The sequence below is a fragment of the Scleropages formosus genome, chromosome 24 (genome assembly GCF_900964775.1).
Source record: "Scleropages formosus chromosome 24, fSclFor1.1, whole genome shotgun sequence".
NCBI lineage: Eukaryota > Metazoa > Chordata > Actinopteri > Osteoglossiformes > Osteoglossidae > Scleropages > Scleropages formosus.
Window position 1 is genome coordinate 15,091,143 of NC_041829.1, and position 26,633 is coordinate 15,117,775.

At 42.4% G+C, this 26,633-nt stretch overlaps 2 protein-coding genes across 5 annotated transcripts; both read left to right on the forward strand.

Annotated features, from left to right (window-relative positions):
- Window positions 1-283: 283 nt before the first annotated feature.
- On the forward strand, window positions 284-8,356 carry uros (uroporphyrinogen III synthase). 4 transcript variants are annotated; one of them, XM_018760858.2, is made up of 11 exons: window positions 284-324; window positions 737-770; window positions 1,128-1,211; window positions 1,958-2,041; window positions 2,159-2,255; window positions 4,602-4,676; window positions 6,137-6,211; window positions 6,445-6,528; window positions 6,722-6,807; window positions 7,374-7,472; window positions 7,940-8,356. In XM_018760858.2, exons 3-11 carry the CDS (start codon window positions 1,149-1,151, stop codon window positions 8,060-8,062), a joined length of 786 nt encoding a protein of 261 aa, XP_018616374.1. In that variant the 5' UTR covers window positions 284-324; window positions 737-770; window positions 1,128-1,148; the 3' UTR covers window positions 8,063-8,356. The 4 variants fall into 4 exon arrangements, with proteins under 4 accessions (XP_018616374.1, XP_018616377.1, XP_018616376.1 ...); XM_018760860.2 differs by having other exon boundaries at window positions 287-324; window positions 737-760; XM_018760859.2 differs by lacking the exon at window positions 284-324 and adding an exon at window positions 350-381.
- Window positions 8,357-9,218: 862 nt separating this feature from the next.
- mmp21 (matrix metallopeptidase 21) lies at window positions 9,219-14,898 on the forward strand. Its single transcript, XM_018760893.2, has 7 exons — window positions 9,219-9,371; window positions 10,092-10,824; window positions 11,171-11,310; window positions 11,512-11,653; window positions 13,464-13,721; window positions 13,868-14,040; window positions 14,507-14,898. Exons 1-7 carry the CDS (start codon window positions 9,219-9,221, stop codon window positions 14,810-14,812), a joined length of 1,905 nt encoding a protein of 634 aa, XP_018616409.2. The 3' UTR covers window positions 14,813-14,898.
- Window positions 14,899-26,633: the final 11,735 nt, after the last annotated feature.

Sequence of the window (26,633 nt, forward strand, 5' to 3'; positions counted from 1 at the left end):
TTGGCTCAAATCGTTCCTACATCATCAAGTCGATTCCGCTCTTTCGCAGAGCCGCAATGGCCGCCTTTTCGTCAATGTCCCTCGGCATGAACCATTTCGTTAAAAAGGGGTCACAGAAATATTAATCAAAACATGGATATATGTATTCGTGCGAAACAGTTAAGACACGTTAATATTAAATGAAGCACAATTTCATTATGTATTCGCTGTGGTTTATTTTTTTTATTAAAGTGAAAGTGTTCACTTTGTGGCAACGCTAATGGAGCTGCCCAGTTTCAGCTTCCGAGTTCAGTGGAGATTTGTAGCTGCACCGCAGCGCCTTCGGTAGAGTGTTTTCCTATTAAGTTTGTGTTCGTGCAGCGAAATGAGCTCCGTTTCTTTGTATGCTGAAACGTAATAATATATAGAAATGACTCATATCATATGGACAAATACTCATTCTTTAAGTGGTTGTTGCGTGACACAGTTAGAATCATCATGTTTTCATAACTTGAGTTGTCAGTCACATGACATGTCTTTTTTCTTATTAAAATGCTGTAGTAACAAAAATTACAACAAACTATTCGTTTACTTACTTTTTAAATTTTTCTTTATTCATTATTTGCTCTTTTTGGCGTGCAAAGGCGCATTTTATGCCATTTAAACTTTAAATTAAAGCAGCTTTAAATAATGACTGTTCCCATTGTGTGTATTATTATCATGCCCCGAGCTCCCTATTTTTTCCTTCTTTTCCCAGGTATAACGTGGATAGTAAAGTCAGGTAATTTTATGTAAGTGTTCCTACAGTTACTGTCCCCATGCCACTTTGTTTGTATTTAATGTAAGTAGTGCTACAATGTTACTACTGTCCGCATGACACATTGTATTTAATGTAAGTAGTGCTACAATGTTACTACTGTCCGCATGACACATTGTATTTAATGTAAGTAGTGCTACAATGTTACAGTGTCCCCATGACACCCTTGGCTATCAGAGGGTTGCAGGCTGGGTGTAACCTGGATCACCCTCCTGCTGTTCTTCTGAACCCTGTAAACCCCCCCAACGCTCTCGACAGGACGCGGGGCGTTCATTTTCCTCCTTAAGAGTCCTTTCAGAATAAAACAAGTTATTTTCATCTTTTTCTACAGCGTACTGTGTCTAATGTCAAGATGAATGTCCTGCTGTTAAAGGAACCAAGAGAGGATGATTCTGGTCCTGACCCTTACGTCAAGGTAGCTGTAAATTAAATCTCAGTTATTTTTTGATGACGGCACGGTACTGTTGATTTTTACGTGCCTTATACCTTTGTCCAAGGTGACTTAATGTTTATCGGTTTTTTTGCAGTTGGTTAACATTTATGGGTAAATATATATAAAAATGGGTACATTTATATAGTGGACCATTCTTACAGTGTGAATTTAGGGTAAGTACCTTGACCACGGGTCCTGAAGGTTAGAAGATGGAAGCCCTAACCTCTAGACTTCCCACTGTCCTATTATATGTTTTTTATTGTGCAAGTCATTAGAAGCAAGTTTCTTTATAAATCGTACAAATATAAATCAATACGTTTATAGTATGCTTAATGCTTTTAAGATTCATATTATGTGTAGGTCGTGCGCTGAGTATCTGAGATGGGTTTTTTTAATTCATTCGACAGGCAGTTGTAGCTCTCTTATATTGTCAAATTTTAAGCATTATTTCCATTGTTCAATAATATTAGCATTTTGGAATTTTTCAGTATTAAGAGTATATGCTACTCATGTGATGTATACTGGTTCATAAGGTGGAATGTGACAAATTAAGTGTACTTTAGAATTGCGTGTCTGCATCCAAGTCTCTTCTTCTGTTGATGTAATGCACTCATTGTATTTTCCTCTTTGGAGAAAAGTGTCTGCTAAATGAATAAATGTAAACGTATTGTAAATGTATGTATGTATGCTCCTGTGTGTGATAATGACCTTTTTACTTGGTATTTTAGGAGCTGGGGTCATTTGGACATAAAGCAACCCTGATTCCAGTGCTGTCCTTCAAATTTGTGTCCCTCGAGAGACTCTGGGAAAAGGTAACATTTCGTCTCTCGTTCATGTCGGACCAAATTCCTTTATAAGTGTTTTCTCTTCAGCCAAAGTGAGCTGAAGCTGGCTGATGTCTGCAGACCCTTCTCTTCATGTACACTCAGCTCCGTCAGCCAGAAGAATATGCGGGGCTTATCTTCACCAGTCCACGGGCAGTGGAAGCTGTGAGCATGTGCCTGGAATCTGCCAATAAAACTGAGAGTAAGTGGACAATCTGTATGGAATACACTTACCGCAACACATATAGAACACTAGAGCTGGACAAGGAATGTGACTGAAGTTGTTTAAACACACTGAAGACACACTCACTGCCTTAACAGGATCTGTGATGTGGCGCCTCTATGACAAGCAAGTGAATCGTTGTGTGAAAATTGCATTGGCTGTGAATTTCCCATAGATGTCAGCATCAACTACATTTCAGTCAGTACACAATTTTTCTTATGCTGTATAACCATAATGAGTTTCTCTTTAGCTCTCTTTGTGCTGAACGCAGTAGACATGATATCACTTTGAAAAACTGCTGTCATAAAATCAATAATAGAAACCCAATTATTTTATTTGTTTCAGGTTACACTTTTTAAGCTTCCCTGTGCTACTTTCAGTTATTTACCCATTTGTATGGCTCAATAATCTTTACTGTATTAGTTTAGGATAATTACCTTGATCAAGGGTACTGCAGTAGGCGGGAGGATTTGAACCAGTGGTGTTTTGACTCTTAATGGCTGTGCCACAAGCTGCTGATGTGTGTTTAATTATAGGGATGTTATAACACATTCATCTTCTTAATTGCACTTTATAACAATTTTCTAACCTAGGATTCCAATTTTTCACCTTCTCGGACCATTGAGCTTTGTGCGGCACGATTCTGTTGTAAGGCATTTTATAGTCTCACTGAATTTCTTGCTTGCTATAGTGTAATATGATTATATTCCTGTCTCCCTTAATTGGTTCTTGCATGTGATTCTAAATACTGTATATGTTTATTATTATTTTGCTGATAGAAAAAAACTAAATTGGGTGTGTAATTCTTAAGATGTAAACATTAAATATTTACAGTCGTCATAACACAGAGGCATGTACCATCTTAAAAGCAAAACCTCAGGGAACTGTCAGTAGAGATACTTTATTAACCTAGTTATACAGATTTTATGTGTAAAATATTTTAATCAAAAGGCAGAGATTTTCAGGAATAGTTTGTATGAGTTGCCATTAATACTACAATTTCTGTGTGAAGTTGAGAATTTTTATATGCATTTTTTGCTTAGGGTGGTAAGTTCAAAAAGATTATTTGCATAAAGATGTGAATGAAAATTCTCTGTCCACTCCACTTGTTGCCATATGAAAAATACAGCGATAATTTTTATCTTTTCTGTGATCCTTCAGTAAATGCCAGTGTCATTTGTTAACTCCGCTTGGCGGCTTCGTGATGAAATCTCACAACTCTGGCTCTGTGCTGTTTCTGTACTGATGTAAATTGATGATCACACATGTCTGGTTGTGTTGGTTTCTTTCTCATCAGCACCTTCATGACGATTAACTCAAATTACCTTTCTTTTCTCCAGAGTTGTCAGTACAATTTGGCTACGCTCACTGCACTGTAGGTTTCCTTTCAAGAGCAGCTCGCAGTTTGTGTTCAAAGTGTTCCTATCAGTAAAGGCTGGCAGAGGTGTTTTTTTAGGGTTGATTTCGCCTTGTAAATGAACACCTGAGTTATTTATTGTGCTCTTCACACTGCCACAGCTTGCTTGGAAAGAAGAGAATCAAGACAACGTGAAAAATAGAGACGGAGCTGTTTTTCACCCATTTGCTTCTGTGGTTTGTTTCAGCACTGAACATCGTTGCTTATCTTAAAAATGCACTCTCAAACAATTCCGTTGTTTCCTCGTGACAACAAGCTTTTGCATCACATTTGAATTGAATTGAAACAGTCCATCCCCTTTTCCGACAAACCGCACCGCTGTCAAATTGTGTACTTCCTGACATATTAGGATTAATGTGTGTAAATATATGTAAATTTATGTAAACTCATTACGCTTCCATTTCACAGTGCACCTTGTTGAAATAAGAATTACCCAAATATAACTAAACAGTTAGGGAAAGTTGTGCAAGACAGTTGTTCAATCATGTTATGGCTATGTATTTCTGAATTTGCCTTTTCAGAAATGTGTAATCAGTAATTCATTTTAGATCTGGAAGTTATGCCTCACTGTTAGTGTTAAGTATTATTGTTGTGGTTTAATTAGGTATTATTATTGCATTATATCTTAATGAAGGCTGAAAATGCTGACTGCGGGGGAAATTTCTTGCTCTAGTCTCAGTGAAACCCAAGGGAGTGTCATATCTTCTTATACGTATCTTATGCAATTTTATTTTACCCTCACAAATTTTATTATGTACAGTTTCTTCATAGATAAATTACAGGCATTGTAGTTAAAATTATCTAATGAAGCAAATTCTCCAGAATCAATATGCTGTTTCAGTAGTGCATTTTTATATTAATGTTACGTAATGTTTTTTGTTTTTTATTTATTTATTTATTTTTTGCAGAGTGGAACAGTTTTGTGAAGGACAAATGGAATTCCAAGTCTGTCTATGTTGTTGGGAAGGCAACTGCTGCTTTGGGTTGGTTCCAGCTTTTTTCATCTAATCCCTTGGTGCGGGTTTGAGTGTGTGGTGTTTTTTTTTTTTTTTCCTTTTTTCAATTCATTTTATTTTTATAGAGCCCTCTCCTTTCTCAGAAATAGTAGGTAGCAGGAGCTGAGAAAATTATGGGCAGGGGTCCATGATAATAAGCATTATGACAAGCTGGAGGAGAGGCAGGATGGTGTTGCATCCACTAGCATCAAAGGTCATGTGGTGTATATTGCAAGAAGACTCTTCTCTGTCAATAATAGGAAGCTTCTCAGCAGGTGGCACAACAGGTAACACTGTTTCCTCACAGCAACTTCTGGGTTTTCTCCCACAGTCAAAAGAAATGCACAGAAGGCGGCAATGGTAGACCCCATCTATACCCTGAATGTGGTCACCAGTTGTCGACTTTGGCTCAACAACAGCTACCCTACCCTTACCTACAGTAATGGGTAACTAAGAATGCGTCAGTGCAAAAATCCAAGTCCAAATGGGAATATCAGCGTCTCCATGTTGTTCGTAGACTTTCATGCTATCCTCGATTGCAAAACGTTGCAGAAAGTTTGTAAAATTTTCCTTGAGGGATAAATTGGTTGCATGATCGGAGACAGAAGTTAAAGTCGAGAACTTGAGGCTCCAGCATACAGCTCTGCAGCTGTTCAGTCTTTGATCTGCCTCAGATAAGGAAGTGTTCTCCCCAGCACACACACTTCTCACACCCCATTGCAGGAGTCGCAGGTCCCTGATATTTGGGTCTTTAATACATTTGCTCACTAACTCCTCATTGAGATCTTGGCAATTTCCACCCACTTGAGTGAAGCTGGAAGTCAGCTCTCCACAGGTGGCAGTTTACTGTCAAGGCTCCGTGTGTTACCCGACTTGCAGCCAGACAAGTGGTCTGTACGTGTACACACACACACACACACACACACACACACACACACACACACACACACACACACACACACACACACACACACACACACACACACACACACTATGACAAATAGCTGTTTATGTCCTTCGGCACTCGCATTGGTTCACTGTTTTTCTCTCCTCTAGACAACTGTTACTAAATCACTTAATAGTTATTCTCTTTGATTACTAATTAAAGCACTGAAAGGGTATTAGGGCTAAATTCAATTTAATTCGGCTCGATACCTGAAAGAGATATTTAATAAGCGTGTCCCTGCTGGTTTTTAATGAGAAGTTAATGTAATGTGTTTTCTTACAATCTGAGTGATTTTTTTTTTTTTTTTTTGGTTCGCTGGAGTTGCCCTAGCTGACGCTTTCATCCAAAATAACTTTTAAGAAATCTGGATTTCAAGACGTCATGGCAAAAGAATATCATGAATATCATCAAGAATAACTGTGTGCATCTGCTTTATTTTCTTTTATTCATTAGACATGTTCTTATGAAATGTTTAATTATTCATGGTAAATGTGTTTCCTAGTGCGAAACCTGGGTCTGAACCCACAAGGAGAGGATTCTGGAACAGCGACTGTACTTTCACGCTTTATACTTGAAAGTATGTAGACATGTTACACTTGCTGCATGTTGTAAGACTATATATGCTATTTATCATAATATCTTGAAGTTTGAATTGATTTTACTGTGCTTTACTCAACTAAACCAGTGACTGGTAGATGTATTTTGTATAGCATGACATACAGGTGTATTGTATACTGGGTCACATCAGTCAACATGCACAGCAGTGTGCTCTCCGCTGTTAAGACTGTTGTGTCCATGTTGTCAATTCAGAGGAGAACTGCCGTAAGCTGCCACTCTTCTTTCCATGTGGATCGCTCAAAAGAGAAGTCCTGCCCACTACATTGAAAGAAAATGGTAATTCTTTATAGCTTTGTTGCTTTTCCTTCAGGAAGACTGCTGTTTCCTGACACATTGCTTGGGAACAGTGACAAATTTAGTCCTCTTTGAATATGTTTCTGCCAGTTTCAATGTGTCTGCGATATTGACAGCGCTATAAGTAGAGGTCATCCAACTGGGATGTGTTGTGACTCCTGCCTTTCTTCCCCAGGTGTGCCTCTGGAAACTCTGACTGTTTATCAGACAGTTGAACATCCTGAGCTGGAGAAACACCTGACAGACTATTTCACAGACCAGGTAGGATGGTCCACGTCAGGTCCATCATTAGAGTACTTGATCCCTGTTGTTCCTGTATTACCCCAATGACGTACACTTCTTCTGGTGACGCTAAGCTACACAAACACACCACACTGTACCGAATATCAGCTACATAAGGTATTTGTACCACATTTTGTGGCTCAGAAGCGGTGTGCGCACTGTGGGTTTTGCAAAGCCAGAGCTATGAATTTAGTTTTTTCCAAAATCGCACGGCTTGAGTGCCAGTGTTTTTGTCATGAACTTATATTATGCTTAAAATAAATTATATGCATTTTTATGCTTTATGCATAAAAGTTGTGGTGCATAGAGTAACCTTGAGAATATGTTTTATGGACAAATGGGTAAATAATTGCAAGTATATAAACCTAATACTGTAAGTGACTTTGGTCAAAAGTGACAGATGAAGGAAACGGTAATGTTTTTTTGTGAAATTCTTTCTGTAAAATCTAAGGAGTCATATTTGTACACAAACAGGTTAAGATGTTTTTTTTTTTTGGTCTGAGCCTTTCTCTGTTTCCGCTGTCATTTTCTTCCTGAAAACACAGGGTGTTCCAGCAAGCATCGCATTCTTCAGCCCCTCAGGGGTCAAATTTTGCCTAGAGACCATACGGAGACTCTCAGGTCCAAAGTTGAATCACATTAAGGTACAAGCTGCCGAAAACCTGGATAAGCCTTGCTTTGGACACTGTCAGAACAGCCTGACTGCATATCGGTCAGTTCTATATTGTATGTAAAGATAAAGTGAAAGTTGGAAACTACTAGCATTCACAGACAAGCGACTCTTACTACCCTCATGAGATAGTTAACCTTTCCACGTAATGATTTTTGGATCATCTCATTCTTCTGTCATAGCACTTGGAAAAACAGAAATTATTATAAAATAAAATATATATATATATATATATATATATATATATATATATATATATATAAAAATATAAAAATTATAATAAACTGCCACAGAATGCTTTTACCAAAAAGGAGAAAAATGATAGTACTTATGTAGTTTTACTATGTAATAATCAATAAGTATTTCCAATGAGGTGCTGAATGCCATTGATGTTGTTTGTGTGTCCTGAGCGTTTGAGAGTGAAACCGTTTCTTGACAAAGTTTGCAGCCATTGGACCCACGACAGCAGATGCCATTGCTGCGGAGGGGCTGGAGGTGAACTGTTCTGCAGCAAAGCCCACAGCTCAACACCTGGCTGAGGGAATCGCACGGTCACTGCAGTGATAGCATAGGACTCCGTCTAACACTCTTTGTCCCAGACCTTCCTTTCATGGGTATTTGTTTCTCTGTATACCATGAAAGATGTACCTTGTCAGATCCACAGTAAAGTCAATTGGACATGTGTAGACTCTATTAATATGTATTCTGATATGTTAGATATTTGCCGAAGGACATAGTGCTTGAAATATACAGTATAATGTCATTGGACATTGGATTATTGTGAATGTTCACTGTGCATTTGCTTTTGGAATCTGTGTATTCATATGTAATAATAAAGAACACAGTTTTATTTTTATTTCACTTTGTGTGTCTCCTCAGTGTAGCACCAAGCAAACAGTGATAGATAAGTGTGTAAATAACATCAGCGTTTTCAAAAGCTCCTATCTGAGACCAAGTGTTATTCAAAGATGCATAGTAATGCATGTATGAAATACGTTAACTGTTAATACACAATTTAACATACTTTAAATGTTTTCCAAAGCAGCATATTATGCTATAATGAAACATGAGAGAATCTAAATTTACATTTATTCATTGAATAGATGCATTTCTTCAAAGCAACGCACAAGTCAAAGTGCATTTAACTACATCTACAAATCATCGACACATTAAACATCTGTGGCACGATATAAAATCATATTTATTGCACTGTCACACTATGGGCTGTGCAAAAATTCTTCACCTAATCATAAATATAAAGGTTAAAGTGACAACATTGCCTTTGTTTTACTCTTAGTAGACCTGTACTTGTGTTCACATATTCACTATATGACAAAGAATACAACAGAAGTACAATAAGCTCAAACAAATCTCATAATGGGATAGAAAATAATGACACAGTGTGAGTTCAGTGCAGTGGAAACAATTGATGTTTACTTCTGAAATGCAGTAGGCTTCCTATTGTAATCTTAAAACGAGTACAGGTGTACAGGGGTTTTCGCACCAAACCGTGATGCCTTTGGAGAAGGTAAGCAATAGGCTCCGGGCAAAAAAAAAAGCCAGTGCATTTTCAGGTACCTAGCAAGTGCTGACTTTTCCCCAGAGGTGTGGTCTCCTTTGGAGATCAAATAAATGTGCGCCCTTGTGCCATTATTTCAGACAGAGCCTTTTCTGAGAGCAGGAAGACTCCCCCAGAGCCAGGTCTCGATGAACCACGACGATGCTGACATCAATTCAGCTGACGGTCCTCTTTCTGTTCGTGAACACAGGCTCCGCTGGGGCAGAGAAGGTCTTTCACAGCAGAGACCACGCTGATGTGGACATGACCCTGCACCACCACGCCGACCTGGTGGTGGACAAGGACACTGCATGGGTAAGTCCTCACTGTTCCCACTAAACTAGTGGAAAAGAACCAGTACTAAGCTAGTGATCCAGCTACGTAACATTCAGGGGGTCGGTAGGCTTACTTGTATAATAAAATGGTTCACAGTTACACATCGTGTATGTTAAAGTTTTTTATGTTTGTATAAAAATGTGTTTTTCCATGTAGCCTGTTTAAAAATTTCACCCTTTGAACCATACCCCTTTTATCATTCAGTGCCGGCTAAAAAAAGAGGAACGATTCTGAAAAATGTTATCACCGATGTGCTTTTTTCATTATCATCGTAATTTCATTTTAGGTGAAGAGAAGTCATCAACTTGTAGACACTAATCACAGTTCCATTAACCTTTCTCAGTGGAGAGGATAGAGGTGTTCTACTTTTCCATAATCAAAACCACACACTCTATATTTCCGTTTTTAAGGTACGGAATATCCATCCGTACAGCCAACCGTTGTCAATAACCACTTGTCCAATTCAGCGTTCCGGTTGTCCGCAATCATCACCGTCAGCCATCATCACCGAAACATTAGGGTACACCCTGGATGGGGCGCCTCTACACTGCAGGGCAATCACGCACACTCACTCACTCACTCGCTCGCGGAATGCACGTATATGAAATGCTAAATTCCTGCATAATTTCTTGTCTTCAAGGTTTTCTAGCTACACACACTACTACTGTCCTCTTTACTCCTGCCAATTTGTCTTTCCAGCAATTTCTCTCAAAGTATGGTTTCTTAAAGTCAGACAAATGGGACGAGCAGAATCTGCCCGAAGAAGCAGAATTTCTGAGTGACGAGAGCCCTGATGTCAAGGACACCGTGCCTTTGATTCACGAAGGGACCTCCTCATCTCGGAGAGGCAGCGAGAGCGATAATCCCACCGAAAGCTCAAACTTTATCTCGGCGCTCAAGGAGTTTCAGATGATGTCTGGCCTGCCTGTCACAGGTGTGTTTGATGATGCCACTAAGGCTGCCATGAACAAGCCCAGATGTGGGGTCTCGGACCGGGGGTCTCCCACCGGCCCCACCTCGACACAGAATCCCACCCTTTGGGCTCCAAGTCCCATCACAGCCCGTACCAGCACTGAGAGCACAGCTGACAGCGCAGCTCGTGATACCGCCAACGACACCGCAAGCCGCATCCATGACCAAGAGTCCCCAAATGCGAATCGTTCCCGTAAAAAGCGCCACCTTGCGATGCTGTTGTCCAAGAGCAGGCCGAGAAGGTCAACGGGCGACGAACTGGGGCTGATGGCTTTCTCCAAGAAGGTGCTCACATGGAGGCTTATTGGCGAGGGCTACAGCAGCCAGCTGTCCATCGATGACCAGAAGTACATCTTTAAGCTCGCTTTCAGGATGTGGAGTGAGGTGTCCCCGCTGGAGTTTGCCGAGGACACACACTCGCCTCTGGAGGAAATCGACATCAAGCTGGGTTTCGGAACAGGTGCGCCGGTCGGCACTAATGGTGCCGTTGGGAGCTGACAGCTGACACAGGGATTGAGGTGACAGCTCTGACTGCAGGTGGAAAGACTGACATTTGTGTTGGGAATTCACTAAGCAATATCGAACGGGGCAGCACGTAGCCTGGTAGTTAGGGCTCTCGCCCTCCAAGAACATAGGTTTCAATCTCAGCCTTGAGCAAGGTACTAACTCTGAACTGATCGAGTAAAAGTTGCCCGGCTGTGTAAACGGACAAAAAATTGTAAGCAGCTTACCATGCAAACCTAACATTGTAAACTGCTTTGGAGGCACGTGTCAAGTAAATAAATAAACCCGTGTGTGTCGCGCAGGTCGGCACCTGGGCTGCGCTCAGACTTTCGACGGTGCCGGGCAAGAATTTGCACACGCGTGGTTCCTTGGAGATATACACTTTGATGACGATGAACACTTCACCGGCCTCAATGCTGGCACCGGGATCAGCCTGCTTAAGGTGACTCCGAGATAGTTTAAGCGAGCAGATTCCTTACAGAGGAACCGGCTTCATTCAGAACAGAACTCCTGACTCATCGCCCAACAGAGGCGCCGAGTAAATACTAGGCAGTGACTAAATGCTGAAGAGCTGCTGAGCAAGTGTGAGAAGAAATGCGTGACCTCGGGCATCGCTTATATCTGCTTGATTTCCTTCTTCCAGGTGGCCGTGCACGAGATCGGCCATGTCCTTGGCCTGCCGCACATCTACAGGCCCGGCTCGATCATGCAGCCCAGCTACTTGCCGCAAGACTCCAGCTTTGAGCTCGACTGGCTCGACAGAAAGGCCATACAGCAGCTGTACGGTAAGACGTTCCTCAGTATTCCCTGTACGGGAGAGGATCTCTCTCAGACACACAAGGGACACGCAGACAGACAGCATGTCTCAAAATATAGACAGCAGTGGCTTCTTTGAAATGCATCTCGACCACTTGACCTTGCCAAAATGAGGGGGGTGACAAAGGGTTTCCTTATCTGTCTTTGCCTGCTGTGACACCTGTCAAATAAGGCAGCGTGAAAGTGAATCGACAGGCTGGTCCACCTGTTCGTGGAAGGTGTTCCAGTACCGTATGCTGTATTTCCTCATATTTCATATTTCAGCACAGACTTCTGCATAAATGATGATAGCGAAGCTATTTTTTAAGAGTGTGCAAGTGTCACGGAAATGTATTCCAGCTCGTCAGTCTCATGTGCCCACATCTATCATTAGCTCTTAAGGACCCGTGGCCTTCTGGGAATGGAACATGACAAAACTCGAAACACTGGGCTTTCCAAAATACAGGTTTTGATTAAAAAATGGTAACTAAAACTGAGGATGACACCCCTTTCTGGAGAAACAGAAAAATGATGCTCAAAGATGGCAAACGGCAAACTTAGGGCAGTCTAGTGCAGTGTTTCGCCGCTTCCTCTCCTCTCTGCTCAAGGCTCTACCCTCAGTCTGCCTTTTCAGCCCTTTCCTTAGTTACCCTCCCAGCCACTAGTTGGTCTTCATTAAGCTGAATTTGCACGGATCAGGTACCGGGTCCATGTAGTTGCTCCACTTTCTGCTAGCTCATAGAACCTTAACCATAAATCGAACTTTCAGTCTCGGAGGACCTGCAGCCTCAGCAACCCCGTGAAGAAAGTGGGTTCTGTTGTGGGTCTGACCCCCAACTCCATGGAGGCAATGGCAGAGATCAGGATGTGGAGGAAGTCAGTATCCATATGGACATTGGCTCACATCCCCTCCACAAGCGATCCTCTTGAGCTCCTTTAGCCACAGGATTATTCCACTGTACAAAGAGGTGCTTTTGCGGTCCGTCCAACCAACAGCCATCTCCCTCCATAATGTCCGTCTAGGGTCTTCAACGCAGAAGAGCAGGGAGGTGCCTTTCGCCCTTAAAGTTCACAAACACACACACATTGTCTGAAGCCGCTTGTCCCAAGCAGGGTCGTGGTGAACCGGAGCCTAACCCGGCAACACTGGGCATTGGCTGGAGGGGGAGGGGTCACACCCATCCAGTCCATCACAGGGCACCCCAAGCGGGACTCAAACCCCAGACCCACTACAGAGCAGGACCCGGTCAAACCCACTGCACCACCACACCCACTTCCTGTCCTTAAAGTTGTTGCGCTTAATTGTCTTAACATAACTGTAATTTGTAATTATCTACTTTGTTTCTGTTTCCTCATGTGTTATTTGAACCTTGTTGTTATGTGTCATTCGTTAAGCTGTTGTATGTATGAATAAAGTAGCTATCCTATCCTATCCTATCCTATCCTATCCTGTGTTTACCATTGTCTAATAACAAAAGTCTGTCCAAGCAGTAACCTTTTCACAAGTTGCTATGAAAATAAGTGAGTGCATCATGATCCATAGTAGTTTTACACTTCAGGATCTCGCCAGATATTCATGAAAATTCATTTTGTGCAGTGGTATAAAAATTCAGGGGAAGTGACTGTCTGACTGAACGCTTAGCTGGTGTTTGCAGTTAAGGAATTAAACAACGATGTAGTCATTAGAATAGCTCAGCTCTTCGCAGTTATTAATTTGTCAGTAAAAACAAATGTGGTATGTTGTTCAGCTGTGCATTCATCTTCACTGCTAAATTGAAAGCCCGCGTGCCTTCGCAACAGGTGGGTGCAAAGGCCGCTTCAGCACGGTGTTTGACTGGATCAGGAGGGAACGGACCGCCTATGGCGAGATCGTCATCCGATTCAACACCTACTTCATGCGGGACGGCTGGTATTGGCTCTATGAGAACCGGAGCAACCGGACACGGTACGGAGACCCCGTGGCAGTGCGGGTGGGCTGGCATGGAATCCCAGCCTCCGGGGTGGACGCCTATGTCCATGTGTGGACTTGGACACTTGATGCCGTGTATTTCTTCAAAGGTGAGTGCAGCTTCCATCCCGGGTCGTGAGGGATGATTGAGGAATGATCAAATTACGGCACTGTCAGAAACGGCATCTCCTCACCACAGAGACATCTCTCTCAACCTTTAACCTTTCTTACCCACATGTATTCTTGGTTGCGACAGGCACTCGGTACTGGAGGTATGACAGCGAAAACGACCAGGCGTACGCGGAGGATTCCGAGGGACGTAAATATCCGAGGCTAATCTCTGAGGGCTTCCCCGGCGTCCCGAGTCCCATTGACACCGCCTTCTTTGACAGGAGGAACTCTCATATCTACTTCTTCAAGGGCATGAATGTAAGTGCTTCAGTCATTAGAGGTTTAACATGAGGAGAAACTATCAGTCACCGCAGATTGAGACCTGATGAGGAGCAGCACAGAATACGCAAGATGAATCGCCTGTGATCACAGTATATGTTCTTATTTTAGTCTGAACAATAATTATTATTATTATGTGACACTCTTCTTCAAAGTGAATTAGAGGGTTAGTTTTGTGTACTCAGCTACTTTCAGTTACTTTCCCATCTATAGATGGGTAACCTTTAACTAACTTTACCTTGATCACGGACACTCTGGGGGAACCTGGGGTCTTTGGGTGTCGGACAACAACACTAACCATTAGCTACCTGCTTCCCCTGAATTTCCTGCTGCACCGATGTGTAGTTCGTCTTGGTGGTTCGTTTTACGTGGATTCTGCCATTTGTGTGGTGAAGTTGGTTTCCTTGTGCGAGAAGGATTATGAAAAGCACACCATTTCCTGCAGGTGTACAGTTTCGATGTGGTGACCAACGCTGTGGCGAGTGGCTTCCCACAGAGAATCTCAGAAGTGTTTCCTGCGGTGAAACGTGGCGACCATCCCGGCGGATACCTGGACGCATCCTACTTCTCCTACACCCACAACGCGGTCTTCCTGCTGAAAGGCGTCCACTTCTGGAGGCTGGTGAGCAGCCGAGACCGCTGGCTCCATCCCTCCCTGCCCCGCAACGGTGTGCTGCCTGGCCAGCAGGTGGACCAGCAATGGTTTGACATCTGCAACGTGCACGATTCTGCTCTCAAGATGTCAGCATAGGAGGAGGACAGAGAGTTTGAAGACCAACCCTTGCTGCGGTCATCTGTTAAACTACAGACCATGACTCTAGGCCAGCTCTTCATTCTTCATTAATATCTTCAGATCGAGACCTCCGTTTCCTGACATTTACATTCGTTCATTCAGCAGATGCTTTTCTCCGAAACGGTGTAAAACGAAAGTGCATTTCACCAACAGATGCAGATTCGCAGCTTCATCTTTCCCATGACCTTCACACCAGCTGCTAGGTAGTTCTTAGATACTTAAACCTGACAAAGCTTTTAGGTTACCTGTGGAATAAACCAGTTTTTCAGTGAAAAGTCTTAATTGTTACTCAGATGCTAATGGTGCTCAGATTTTTCTGTTGTTGAGCCAGCAGGGCCCAATGAAATATTTAGTAGAAATTCGAGGAAGATGTCCAACATCCGATGAATATGAATCTGGATATAATTTTAAATTGTGAGGCTGTGGCTCAGAATATCATTTTCATCTTTTCATTAGACATGTTTGCAGCCATGAAGGACAGTAACTGATTAATTGGTTAGCTGGATAATTTGGGCAGTGACTCATACAGTGGTAATGAATTTGCAGCACAGAAATTTAAGACAAGTGCCTATTGGCACACTGGAGTATATGTGGGAATATGTTTCTTCATCTGCGTGATGAAAAACTAACGAAGAACAGAATTAGATTTTTTAAAATGTTACAGCAAACCTGTCAAACCCTATATCTTTGTGCTTAATTAAGATTTGTTTTTTTTACTAGTTGTCAGTTAAATTTTTAGTGAGTATTTCATGAAATGTCAAGCTATTTCACTTGTTTTCACAAGTCAAGCTTAAACCCTTTGTGTCCTATTTATTCTTTTTCTTTTATGTTTTAAATTGACCAGTTTGCAATGTATGCAAACAGTAAAACTATATTTTCAGTTGACACATATATTATGTGTCATAAAAATGCCAGTTGTTCATTTAAAATTCAGATATATTTAACATTTCAATAAATAATTTAATGATGTTTTTTACACAGCCTTTGACATTTTACCTGTTCATGCCTGGTTATTACCTGGTTTGATGAGAAGTATGAGAGAAATATATTTTCTTTCCACTGCTGCATAGGTGAGATTAGATTTTTTTTCTTTTAAAATTAATTATTCTGAAAGGATATAGGTGTTCATTTCAGCGTGATCTGAAATCTGTCGTGCTTAGACAGGAATATATATAAATATATTTCACAAAAAAGGAACAAAAACCTTTAATCAACATTGTTTTGTCCTCACACAATGTAGCTACTGGCAGGGAAATGTGTGCTTTTCTCAGTTCAGAGAGAGGTTTGTGTGCTTTGGGGGGGAGACAGGAGGTGCAGGTGAGGGAAACCTGACTGAGGGTGTTGTCATGACAACGGAGCGCCGTCCGAGCACTCCGTCTGGTGGGTCAGATGGCCCTCGGGTTCGGGGAAGAGCGCTGTAGAACGTTTTAGAGGAATATCGTACTAAATATTCACACAATGAAGCCACTTCTAGTCTAGGGAGGTTGGATGTGCAAAGAAGGTAACAGATATCCTAAACCCCCACAGACCCCAAGTCAACCATCCATCCAACGAATCATTCATTTATTCATTCCCAGCTGGACAGTGGTTCCAACCAAGATCTTGACTGAGTCGACATTTGACTCTGATCAACAAAACAGGGAAAGACAAGCATGTAGAGTTAAGTAGAAAATTTCCCTAACAATCTTCCCGCTGAAAAAGCAGCTTGAAATCGAGTTTAAACTTTGGCCCAGTTCCCTCCAAATGTCACATTAATCTCATCTCCTGCTATTCCTTGATAGGTTCAACAAGATTTCCCCATGGGAAAAAAATGGCAGATGTTTCTGCTGATGTATCACAGTTCTCTGGTGCAATGAAGACAAGAGATATTATCACAACTGATGTGTTGCAAGCAGTGTCCAACAGAAGCCTTGGGATTTTGGGGTGATTAACTGATGAGCAGAAAGGGCCGATCAACTCAGACTCATATGTGGCTTTCCTTCCTCATGGTGCAGCTCGAAGGACTGCACCCAGATGAGAGTACATGTTTCCGAAACTCTAGGGGGAATATTCTCACTGCACGAACTGTAACAGCCCAGCATCATGGATACCCTGAACCCTTCTCTGGAAACAAAAACCATGCGCACAGAAATCGGTGAAAAATGTGAGATAAATACGTAGTCTGGCAATTGCATGATGTGCTTCAGCTAAAGGAGAAAAGCAGAAAAAAACCTTTTGTTTTTATCGGAGCTTAATATCGGTAGAAGAGAGAAGAAACTGCCGACAGGAGAACGGTAAACAGTCTGGCATCAGCAGATGGGAACTTCTTCAAACTCAACACAGGAGGAAGCAAGGTTATGACCTGGAAACCTGAGCCTACGGCACTCTCAGCAGGGGGTCTGTGGCTCTCATGATGGTCCTAACCGGCAGTCTGGGGCTCAGACCCATCCGTTTGCCTCTGTACCACTGTGTAACAATGCCCATCATGACTTTGCGGTATGGTATATATAGAAATAACAGTAATAAAGGAGGTACAGTAGCTGGGCAGCAGGCAGGTAGTATAGCGCTTAGAGCCATAACCTTGGCCTTCGAGGGCTTGGATTTCAGCCCCCTCTCTTTCTGTTGTACCCTTGAGCAAAGCACTTACCCTGAATTGATCTAAAAAATACCCAGTTGTAAAAATGGATAAATAACTGTGAGTATGTTAGTAAACAAGTATAACACTGTAAGTGAGCTGGGAGAAAAAGAAGAATAAATTAATAAATATGTGGCTAAATAAAAAGGTATCTTTTTGATGGATATATTTGACTTATTAATTTAAGACCCTGTTGTTTTACCCTGAAGAAAGGTAGATGAATCTGATTTACTCCAGCTGTGTAAAATGATATATGAATTGAGATAAAAGCCTTCACTAAGAAATTAAATAATGACACAATGTCGATTACCCACAAAATTACAGATGTGAATACTACAACATAATTATACACACAGCAGCTGAAGCTGCTTGTCCCATGCGGGGTTGCATCAAACTGGAGCCTAACCCGGCAACACAAGGCGTAAGGCTGGAGGGGGAGGGGACACATCCAGGATGGGAAGCCAGTCCATCGCAAGGCACCCCAAGCAGGACTCGAACCCCAGACCCACCAGAGAGCAGGACCCAGCCAAACCCATTGCACCATTGTGCCCCCACCATAATTACATTATATTAGTTATACTAGTACTACATAATCAAACTACATTCCAGCAGTCATTGTGTTTATCGGTAGCAAGTGTAAGTTAGATAAATGATCTCAAACATGTTTTTGTCACGTTGTCTCCTGCTGTAATAATTTTTAAAACACTCGGCAACTTCAGTCATGACACTTTTTATATCACTGCCAAACAGCCCTTTTAAAAGGAATGAGTAACCAAACACTTTTGATGCTTAATAGCACCCCCCATGCTGATACTGTGCAGCCCACTGCAAACAGCAGGCTCCAGTACCTTCTACCTGATTTCTTCCCAACGCAGAGCTCCCATTAAGCGCTGCCAGGCTGAGCCGTGCCGAGCTCCCCCCCCGCCCGCAACATTGTTTTTCATGGCCCACGATGCATTTCCCATGCCCGGTTTTCGTCTTTCACGGCATGCTGTGGCTGCACCGCAATCCAACACATCCCACGCCGCAGACGTAGCGCTAATTCAACCAGCTCTGTCCGTACCGTGACACACTGGATTACACAGTTGCCTAGCAGACGCTTTTCTTTTTTTTTAAAGCGGAGTCCAGACGCTCACTTCGCACCACAACGTTTCTTTTGTTCCGAGATGTGACTTGGGAGTCACCATAGTACATCAAAACCAGCAGATGCTGTATTGCACAGCTTTTCAACTGACGCTTCTAAAAGACCCCGTCCAGTTGGTGAAGGGACTGCCGGACTCACCTTACTGTCTTGATCAAACCCATTTAACTCACTTCTGACTTCTTCAAAGGCGTGAGGAAAGCTGGAAAACTATTGGAGCCAGTGCTCCAGAGTGTTGGATATTTGCTCGGGGTGGGGGCGATGGGAGGTTGTGTCTTCATTCACTCACCCTCAGAGTGACATCATTACTTACCCTACACACCAAAAGAAAGATTGCAGCACTGTGCTGCCACTTAAGCCTTTAGACAATGTGAACCTGAACTCTTCTGTCTGCTGCTCGATTACATCGTTCGCTCTTCCGAAACACGTTGCTATAGTCCACGGTGCTCTACAGCGGCAGGGAATATCATCAGCCAGATGAGCTAGAAGTCTCTGTCCAGTGTCACATCTCCTGTCATGAGACCAAGGTATTACTTGGTCATTTGTAGGAGGCGTTGAAGACTACAGCGAAAACAGGAGAGAATGCGCTGCACATGCCTTTCCTTTCCATACATCACTTACCTTTTTATGTACTATACATGAGAAATGATTTACTAATAACCATTATTTAGCTGACTTCTTTGGGAGGTGTGAGGGATGGCTGGTGGCATAGTGGTTAGAGCTACTGCCTTAAGATCCAACAGTTGCAACTTTAATCCCCACCTCTGGCTTTAGTACCCTTGAGCAAGGTACTTATCCTAAATTGCTCCAATAAATTTGTCCAGTTATGTAAGTGGGTAAATAACTGTAAATAGCTTAACATTGTAAGTTGCTTTGGTGAAAAGTGTCACGTAAATAAATAAATGTAAGGTGACTTGAAATGTTACCTTCATACACTAAGTTATTTACATGGTGAGGTAGTTTTAGTAGAGTTATTCCATTCTGTTTCAGTTCAGTTTATTTTTATAGACTGCTCTTCTCACTAGAGCAACACAATGTCCTGAATATAGTTCCAGTGAGTGCTAAAGCAGAGAAGGGAATGGTCCAATACAGATATTCATGGGCAGCCATTAATCCCGGGGATCATTCGTTTACTAAGTGGACAGACATAGCTAACAATGAGGATAAATCAGATGGCAGTCGAGGTGAGGAAAACAAAAAAGTCCCACTTGCAGAAAATGTCAGAAAAATAAATGACTTGGGGACAAGTACAAGTACACATACAGTCTGAAACCACTTGTCCTGACAAGCCAAAGCCTAACCCAGCAACACAAGGCTGGAGGAGCAGGGGACACACCCTGGACAGGACGCCAGATTGTCACAAAGCGACCCAAGCAGGACTCGAACCCCAGAGAGCAGGACCCAGCCAAGCCTGCTACACCACTCACCGCCCCCCTTCTAAGTGCAAGTAGTGAGTACCAGTACCAAAGGACCACCCAACGTGAACCAAAAACTAAACGGGTAGGGTGTAATCAGGTTCATTAATAAATCAGGTTAATTAATCAGGTTAATTAGGTTAAATCAGGCTTAGAACTGGTTACAGCTCCAGTGATCAGCCAAGCAGAAAGTAGAATAGGATCCAAACGCTCAAGGTCAACTCAAATCAGCCAATCAAATCGAAGCCAAGGAGGGTTCCGGCTTCCAGACCCAATATAAAGACTGACATTCAAATAAGCCTTACATGAGTGAAGTACTGATGATATCACTTTAATTGGAGGTGAAATGTTTGTAGTCTGACTGTCAAGCTTGGTGACCATCTGAACCAGTGCTCTCCATTCCTGGACATTCTATTGCGGTAATGAATCTGTGATGTATCCAGTCAAAAGACTACAATGTCTAAATGCTGGCCCTATCATCCAAGGATGCTGAAGCTGTTGTCCACACCCATTGTTGTTGATTCTTTAGTTATTGGTAGGTAGGTATGGACTCCAGCTGCAGAACCTGGTAGTTGTTGTTGGCTATCAACAGACCCAAGCAATGGGTGACCACCTGTTCAGGGGGCAGCAGTACACTGGTGTTACTGTGGGCCACACCAGAGAAGTGATGTTCCAAGACTTTAAGGCATCTCAGGGAAAGGAGAGAGAGGAGCAGACACTTGTGAGTACATGAATTGGGATGAGTTAGTGAAGTACAAGAATGAAGAATTGGGTTTAATGCAGGGTAAGTACCTCAGTCAAGGACCCTACAGTAGAAGGAGAGATTCAAATTTCAGTCCTTTGAGTGCAAGGTGATGGCTCTAACTATGCCACCTACTGCCCCCAGGTAGAGGATGCACACATAGTTGAAGAGGTCATGGCTACACAAGACAAGAGAAACACAAAAGTTTATTTTACCAGAGAAATCCTTCCTCTGGCATCTCCACAACTGAATGACATAATACAAAAAACATGAATATGCATGAAACTCCACTAAAGAGGTACCAAAAATCTAAACTGAATATTTACCTCCATTTTTTTTTTTTTTTCAGATGTGTGATGTGATCTATTTATGTGATGTCAGTATCAGGAAATGCTGAGCGCCATGTGGTGGTACGCAGACCTTGCCAAGGGCTTCGCTGTGCTTTGGTGGCAGAAGCCTTGTCCGCAGGAACACACAGCTTCCCGAACACACTGGGAGTGGCAAACTAGACCTGGAGACTGAATATCCATGTATGAAATCCCTACAATGTCAGAAATTACTGGTGGAACATATTGCTGGAAGGTTTAGACAACAAAGTCCTGTGAACTTTCATGGAGTTGCATCACAAAAATTGCCGAGTATGAATAAACAACTAAATCAGGCCACTGTTGTAGTAATACCAGGACACGGGTTCTTTAGCGCCGTGTAATCGCATTCACTGCCGCGTAGGTCACCAACGCTGAACCTGCCATCACCATTAACACTGATTTTAATCCTGCCACAAAGGATTTCAATAGTGCTGAAAATGCTCATACAACTTTAATTTTATGATCTATTCCTGGCCAAGATAAGCAGGAGAGTCAGTAAATAAATGTTTATTTATAGGAGGCAAGGAACGCGTCAAACACGTGTAACACGTATAATTGGGTGAACTAGCCAATCGCCTATGGGTGCCAAAAGTCGGGGGCACCAAATTTTGCTAGTAAAACCAAAAAATAATTGTAGTCTTGGGGGAAAAAAATGAATAAATCCTTGCTTAGTAAAACTTTTTTTTGCAAAAAATGTTTTTTGCAAAACTGAAGACTTGTTTTATGTATCATGTAAACAGGGTGGGGGGCGCGGTGGAGCAGTGGGTTGGACCGGGTCCTGCTCTTCAGTGGGTCTGGGGTTCGAGTCCCACTTGGGGTGCCTTGCGATGGACTGGCGTCCTGTCCTGGGTGTGTCCCCTCCCCCTCTGGCCTTATGCCCTGTGTTGCCAGGTAGGCTCCGGTTCCCCGTGACCCTGCTTGGGACGAGTGGTTCCGAAAATGTGTGTGTGTGTGTAAACAGGGTATAGCACGTTGACACCCTATCTGCACAGTAAAGAGCAGATTTTTGTTTATTCCCTTATCCAGCTTCAGTCTTGAAAATGTTTGTCTGTTTTCACTTGTTAAAGAATAAATTTGTGTTTTCAGCATATCTAATGTTCACATACTGTACATGTTATTGCAATTACATGAAAAACAGATTTTGTTTATACTTCAAATTGTTTTTACTTTTCTTCGTGATTCTCTCACACACACCAAACCGCTTGTCCCATACGGGATTGCGGGGAGCTAGATCCTAACCCGCAACACAGAGTGTAAGGCTGGAGGAGGAGGGGACACACCCAAGACGGGACGCCAGTCCATCACAAGGCACCCCAAGCAGGACCCGAACCCCAAACCCACCGGAGAGCGGGACCTGGGCCAACTCACTGCGCCCCCTGATTGGTATACATCTATATGTAAAGGAAAAAGTGTCTTCTAGATGTATGTATGTGTACCTTAATTTATTTAGAGAGAGAAATTTATGGGTGCTGGATTGATTCTTGCCTAGGGGTGCCAAAAACCCAATATTATCAGCCCATATCACACACATATTTGACATAGATGTATAACAAACATTCGACTCCTTTCCATTCCCTTTTTACCATTATTACTGGGTTTAAACAAAGGTCCCATCCAAAGTGATTTAACTCGTTATCGTTCAAGTATTTAAGCTTGAAATATTGTCTGTACTTCCTAGGGCAATTCGTGCTAAACTTGTAGTTGCGTTTAATTAGTAGCTTGGATATCTCGGAATATTGTTGCACACCTGTTAATTAAAGATAATTTATTTATTAATGCATGTGTGATTTTCATTCTGACCTTGCACAAAGAGCAGCACATTTTAAATTGGGAATACATTCTTGGAATGCAGAAACAGTACCATTTGTGATAATGATGACTTTGAATTCACGCAACTGCAGCAATTTCCATATTTTCTAAGTTGAAGAAATTTGGCATAAACAAAATTATTTTCAGCCAGTAAGACCAGAAATCAAAACAGCATTGACTTCAGAAACCCACTTAAATATCAATACTAATTAAATGTCAGCTTTTCAAGTAATTTTCAGACCGACAAAACGAAACCAAAAATCAATGTTTATTCGAAATAAGCTTTTCCAATAAATCTGAAGCCGAGCGACCCAGCCGCAATCGATGTCGACTCAATGCTGAAGTCCACTGATCAGTGAAACTGACCAGAAATCAATGCTGATTTGATGTCACTCCGTTCTTTGTGTATAATTATTGTTATAGTATGCTGAAATATGGTCATTTTCTACTTGCATATGATTTTTTTTTTTTTTTATTATAAAATATTTCATTGCCTACACTGTGTTGAGTTTCCTCATGCAGAAAGGCAGGAATATATCCAAAGTACAGGCTAAAGGCCATCAAATAGGACTGAGTCTCCTCCATTGATGCTGGGCACATGACTACATTGTATAAAGACCCTGAGCAGGTAGAAGGTGCAACGATGAAGAACAGTTGAAAATATGGCCTTACAGGAATTGAAAGAAATGCAAAAAGTCGTGCATTTCTGACATGTCTATAAAAGCCAACCAAGGTTATCATTTCTCCCAAGCCGCCGCAGGACAATTGCCTTGGAATGGATTTTATTCCATTAATGACCCGCAAAAACCGGAGCGGAACCTCAGAAGGCCCACGCAGATCTCAGGGTTCAATTAGTCCAGTAATTATAATCTTAACTCTCCAAGAATATTTTCCTGTGTGGGTTTGTCTCCTTCCAAGGCACCTCTTAAATGCAAATGAAGGAGCTCTCCGGCATGTAAACACGCACCTCGGAAACACTGAAATATGTAACAATGCTCAAGTACATGAGGGTTTAAAGAAACAGCCATCCGCTCTCTCCAAAAGCAGAGGCAGAGACTGTCCGTATTCCATTCATGATAACCTGCGCTGGGGCACGAAACGGCTCCGGAGCATCTGATATGGTGAGTCTAATTAAACAAGGACTGACTTCAATAAATGAATGACTTAAATAATTTAATGAAAAATAATTCATGTTGACACCCTGTGGATACGTTTGATTTTACATTTAGAGGCTATAAAAATGCAGTGCCACGAGCGAGTGATTTTTGATCTCAAGGTTTAAAATGCTAATACATCGCTTGTTTGATTAATGAATGCACATGCTTTATATTTTACGATCCGGGCACTGATTCAAACAGACATCCGAGCAGGGGGGTTTGATGTTGCGATAGTGTGTTCTGCTGTTACAGAGCCTGTAATGCTTTATGAAGCCATGAAAAATGCAGTAGCTCAAGGAGCTCTGGGTGTCTGGGAAGGCGGGAGGGGGGCTTCACCGGGAGCCCTTTCTCTACGTTTTAGTCAGGGTCGCATATCCACTTTTAATCTGTGGCCGCGTGCCGAAGTGACCTGCCGTGGTTCAAGACGAGAGGCTGTGTCCATCTCTCGGTCAGTTCGTGGCCCGTGGGGAGGATCTTTACCCAGAAACCACTTGGAGGGATTGGCACCGCGCAGCCTTGGTCCAAGGCATTACATTTTGTAGTGAAGACTAGGTAGGTTCCCTTTAACCTGCATGCCCTCAATGTGCTGGTGGTCAAGAACTGCCTCTAGGCTGGGGACACTGTAAGCGGCGGACAGACTTGGCGAGACATGAGATCTTCGCTTTGGTACCTGCTGTGATTAGCTGAATTTTCAGACACAGTGGTTAATTTCACCACCGTTGAGCCTTAGTTACAGCGCAGTTAGTAGGACCTGGAGATCTCCTATTAGCATCACACGCAAAACACTGACTAAATGCAGGGTGGACATATCTAATTACAATTAGTGTTTTTTTCGCTGAATTCTCAAGTTAAAAAAAAAAAAATTGATTTGGCACTAAGTGCATTGCTGCTGGGGACTCACACATCTATTAACATTATCTATGAGATTACGTGGGCTTCAAATGACCAGCTTTAAGCTTTAAATGCACCCCCAGATTATTAATAAATTTAGGAAAAAATCAATTACAAGCAGAGTTACGGAATGGGAGGCAGTGGAGGGAAGAGATTGAGAATGCTGAGAGGATTCTTGTTCTCCTATGTTCAGCACCGCCATACCTACTGCGGTGGCTGAGATGTTGCTGCGATGTCAAAGATGACGAAAGCAGAGGTGTTGTCCGGTTCCTCACATTAGGAATGATTTGTGCAATAGGATACCTTGCTGACCTCGGACCTGTCGGTAACAATGAAGAAAAAACAAGAACATTGTAGAACCATGTCTTCAAACGCCATTGTCTGAAAATAGAGTGTGTGCAAACAAAGGTTCATGGGCGTGCGCTGTCATGAAACGACCAGCAGGTGGCATAGTGGTTAGAATCATCACATTTGGACACAAAGGACCCAGCTTTGAATCCCACCTCCTGCTGTAGTACCCTTGAGCAAAGTGCTTACCCTGAATTGGTCCAGTAAAAGTTCACCAGTTGAATCAATGGGTAAATACCTGAAAGTGGCTCAGTGCTGTAAGTCGCTGTGGAGGAAAGCGTTGGCTACATAAATAAACGGAAACGTAAGCAATCTGATGATGAGATGAAAACCATTGGGCTGTGAGCTGATTGTTCGTATCGGTTGCAGTGTTACCAACCAGGGACAAGTGAAGGGGGTCAAATGCATTGAGAGATACATCCAGACCGTACGATGACCTCACGGTGAAAGCAGCTTCCCAAGATGCATCTGAATTGCATGCAGAGGAATACAAATTTTGCATTTCATCAGTTTTTTGGGTATGAATTAAACGTGATGCCTCCTGTCCTCATGTTTGCTCTAATATAAGTTATCGGCCCAAGTTGCAGGTGTAGAAGTTTGGAAGAGGTGAGAAACTTAGCATTCTCAATGGTCAGCAGGTGGCGTAGTGGTTAGAGCTCTTGCCTCACAATCAAAGGGACCCACGTTCAGGTCCCTGCTCCTGCTGTAATACCCTTGATCGAGATACTTGGGTACCTTGATTTACCCCTGGGAAAATCGCAGTCATTTACCTCCACTCAAAGTGTCAGGTGAAAAAGTAACTAAACTGAAATCGCCAGACGTTTAGCACAGCTGCGCTACTCAACCTGTCACGTTAAAATGCACCTCTCTATTTTGCTCAGCGTGTCTTAGTTTGTACTTAGATTTCGTGTTCATAAACTAGATGAGTGCAAGAAAGACGTGCTGAATATGAGACCAGACACAGTACCATCTGTGGACCTTCATGTTGGCTGCTTCATCCTGCAGTTAAAATCAGAGTCATCCATCTATCCATCCATCCATGCATCCATCCATCCATCCTGAACTTTTTATCCCCACGGTTATGAATAGCAGGGCAATGTGGCCACAGCTGTGTGTGTTTTTCATAGGATCTGTCAATATGGAGAGAGTCTTCATCTCTCCAGTCCCACTGATGTTCACAGAAGACCGTGCCTGGGAGTCGCATACTAAATATATTCCGGCTACTGCCAAAGAACATGGCGATTTTTATTCAGGAGGAACGGGAAGAATGTTCAAGCGTTTGGCACAACCTTGG

What these genes read in the sequence shown, in the direction of transcription:
- uros (XM_018760858.2), top strand. Translation starts at nt 1,149, where the DNA reads ATGAATGTCCTGCTGTTAAAGGAACCAAGAGAGGATGATTCTGGTCCT. An exon ending in GTCCTGACCCTTACGTCAAG is followed by an intron (nt 1,212 to 1,957) that starts GTAGCTGTAAAT and finishes TTGGTATTTTAG; the next exon opens with GAGCTGGGGTCATTTGGACA. An exon ending in CAGACTATTTCACAGACCAG is followed by an intron (nt 6,808 to 7,373) that starts GTAGGATGGTCC and finishes CTGAAAACACAG; the next exon opens with GGTGTTCCAGCAAGCATCGC.
- mmp21 (XM_018760893.2), top strand. Translation starts at nt 9,219, where the DNA reads ATGCTGACATCAATTCAGCTGACGGTCCTCTTTCTGTTCGTGAACACA. An exon ending in TGGACAAGGACACTGCATGG is followed by an intron (nt 9,372 to 10,091) that starts GTAAGTCCTCAC and finishes TTGTCTTTCCAG; the next exon opens with CAATTTCTCTCAAAGTATGG. An exon ending in GGCCATACAGCAGCTGTACG is followed by an intron (nt 11,654 to 13,463) that starts GTAAGACGTTCC and finishes CCTTCGCAACAG; the next exon opens with GTGGGTGCAAAGGCCGCTTC.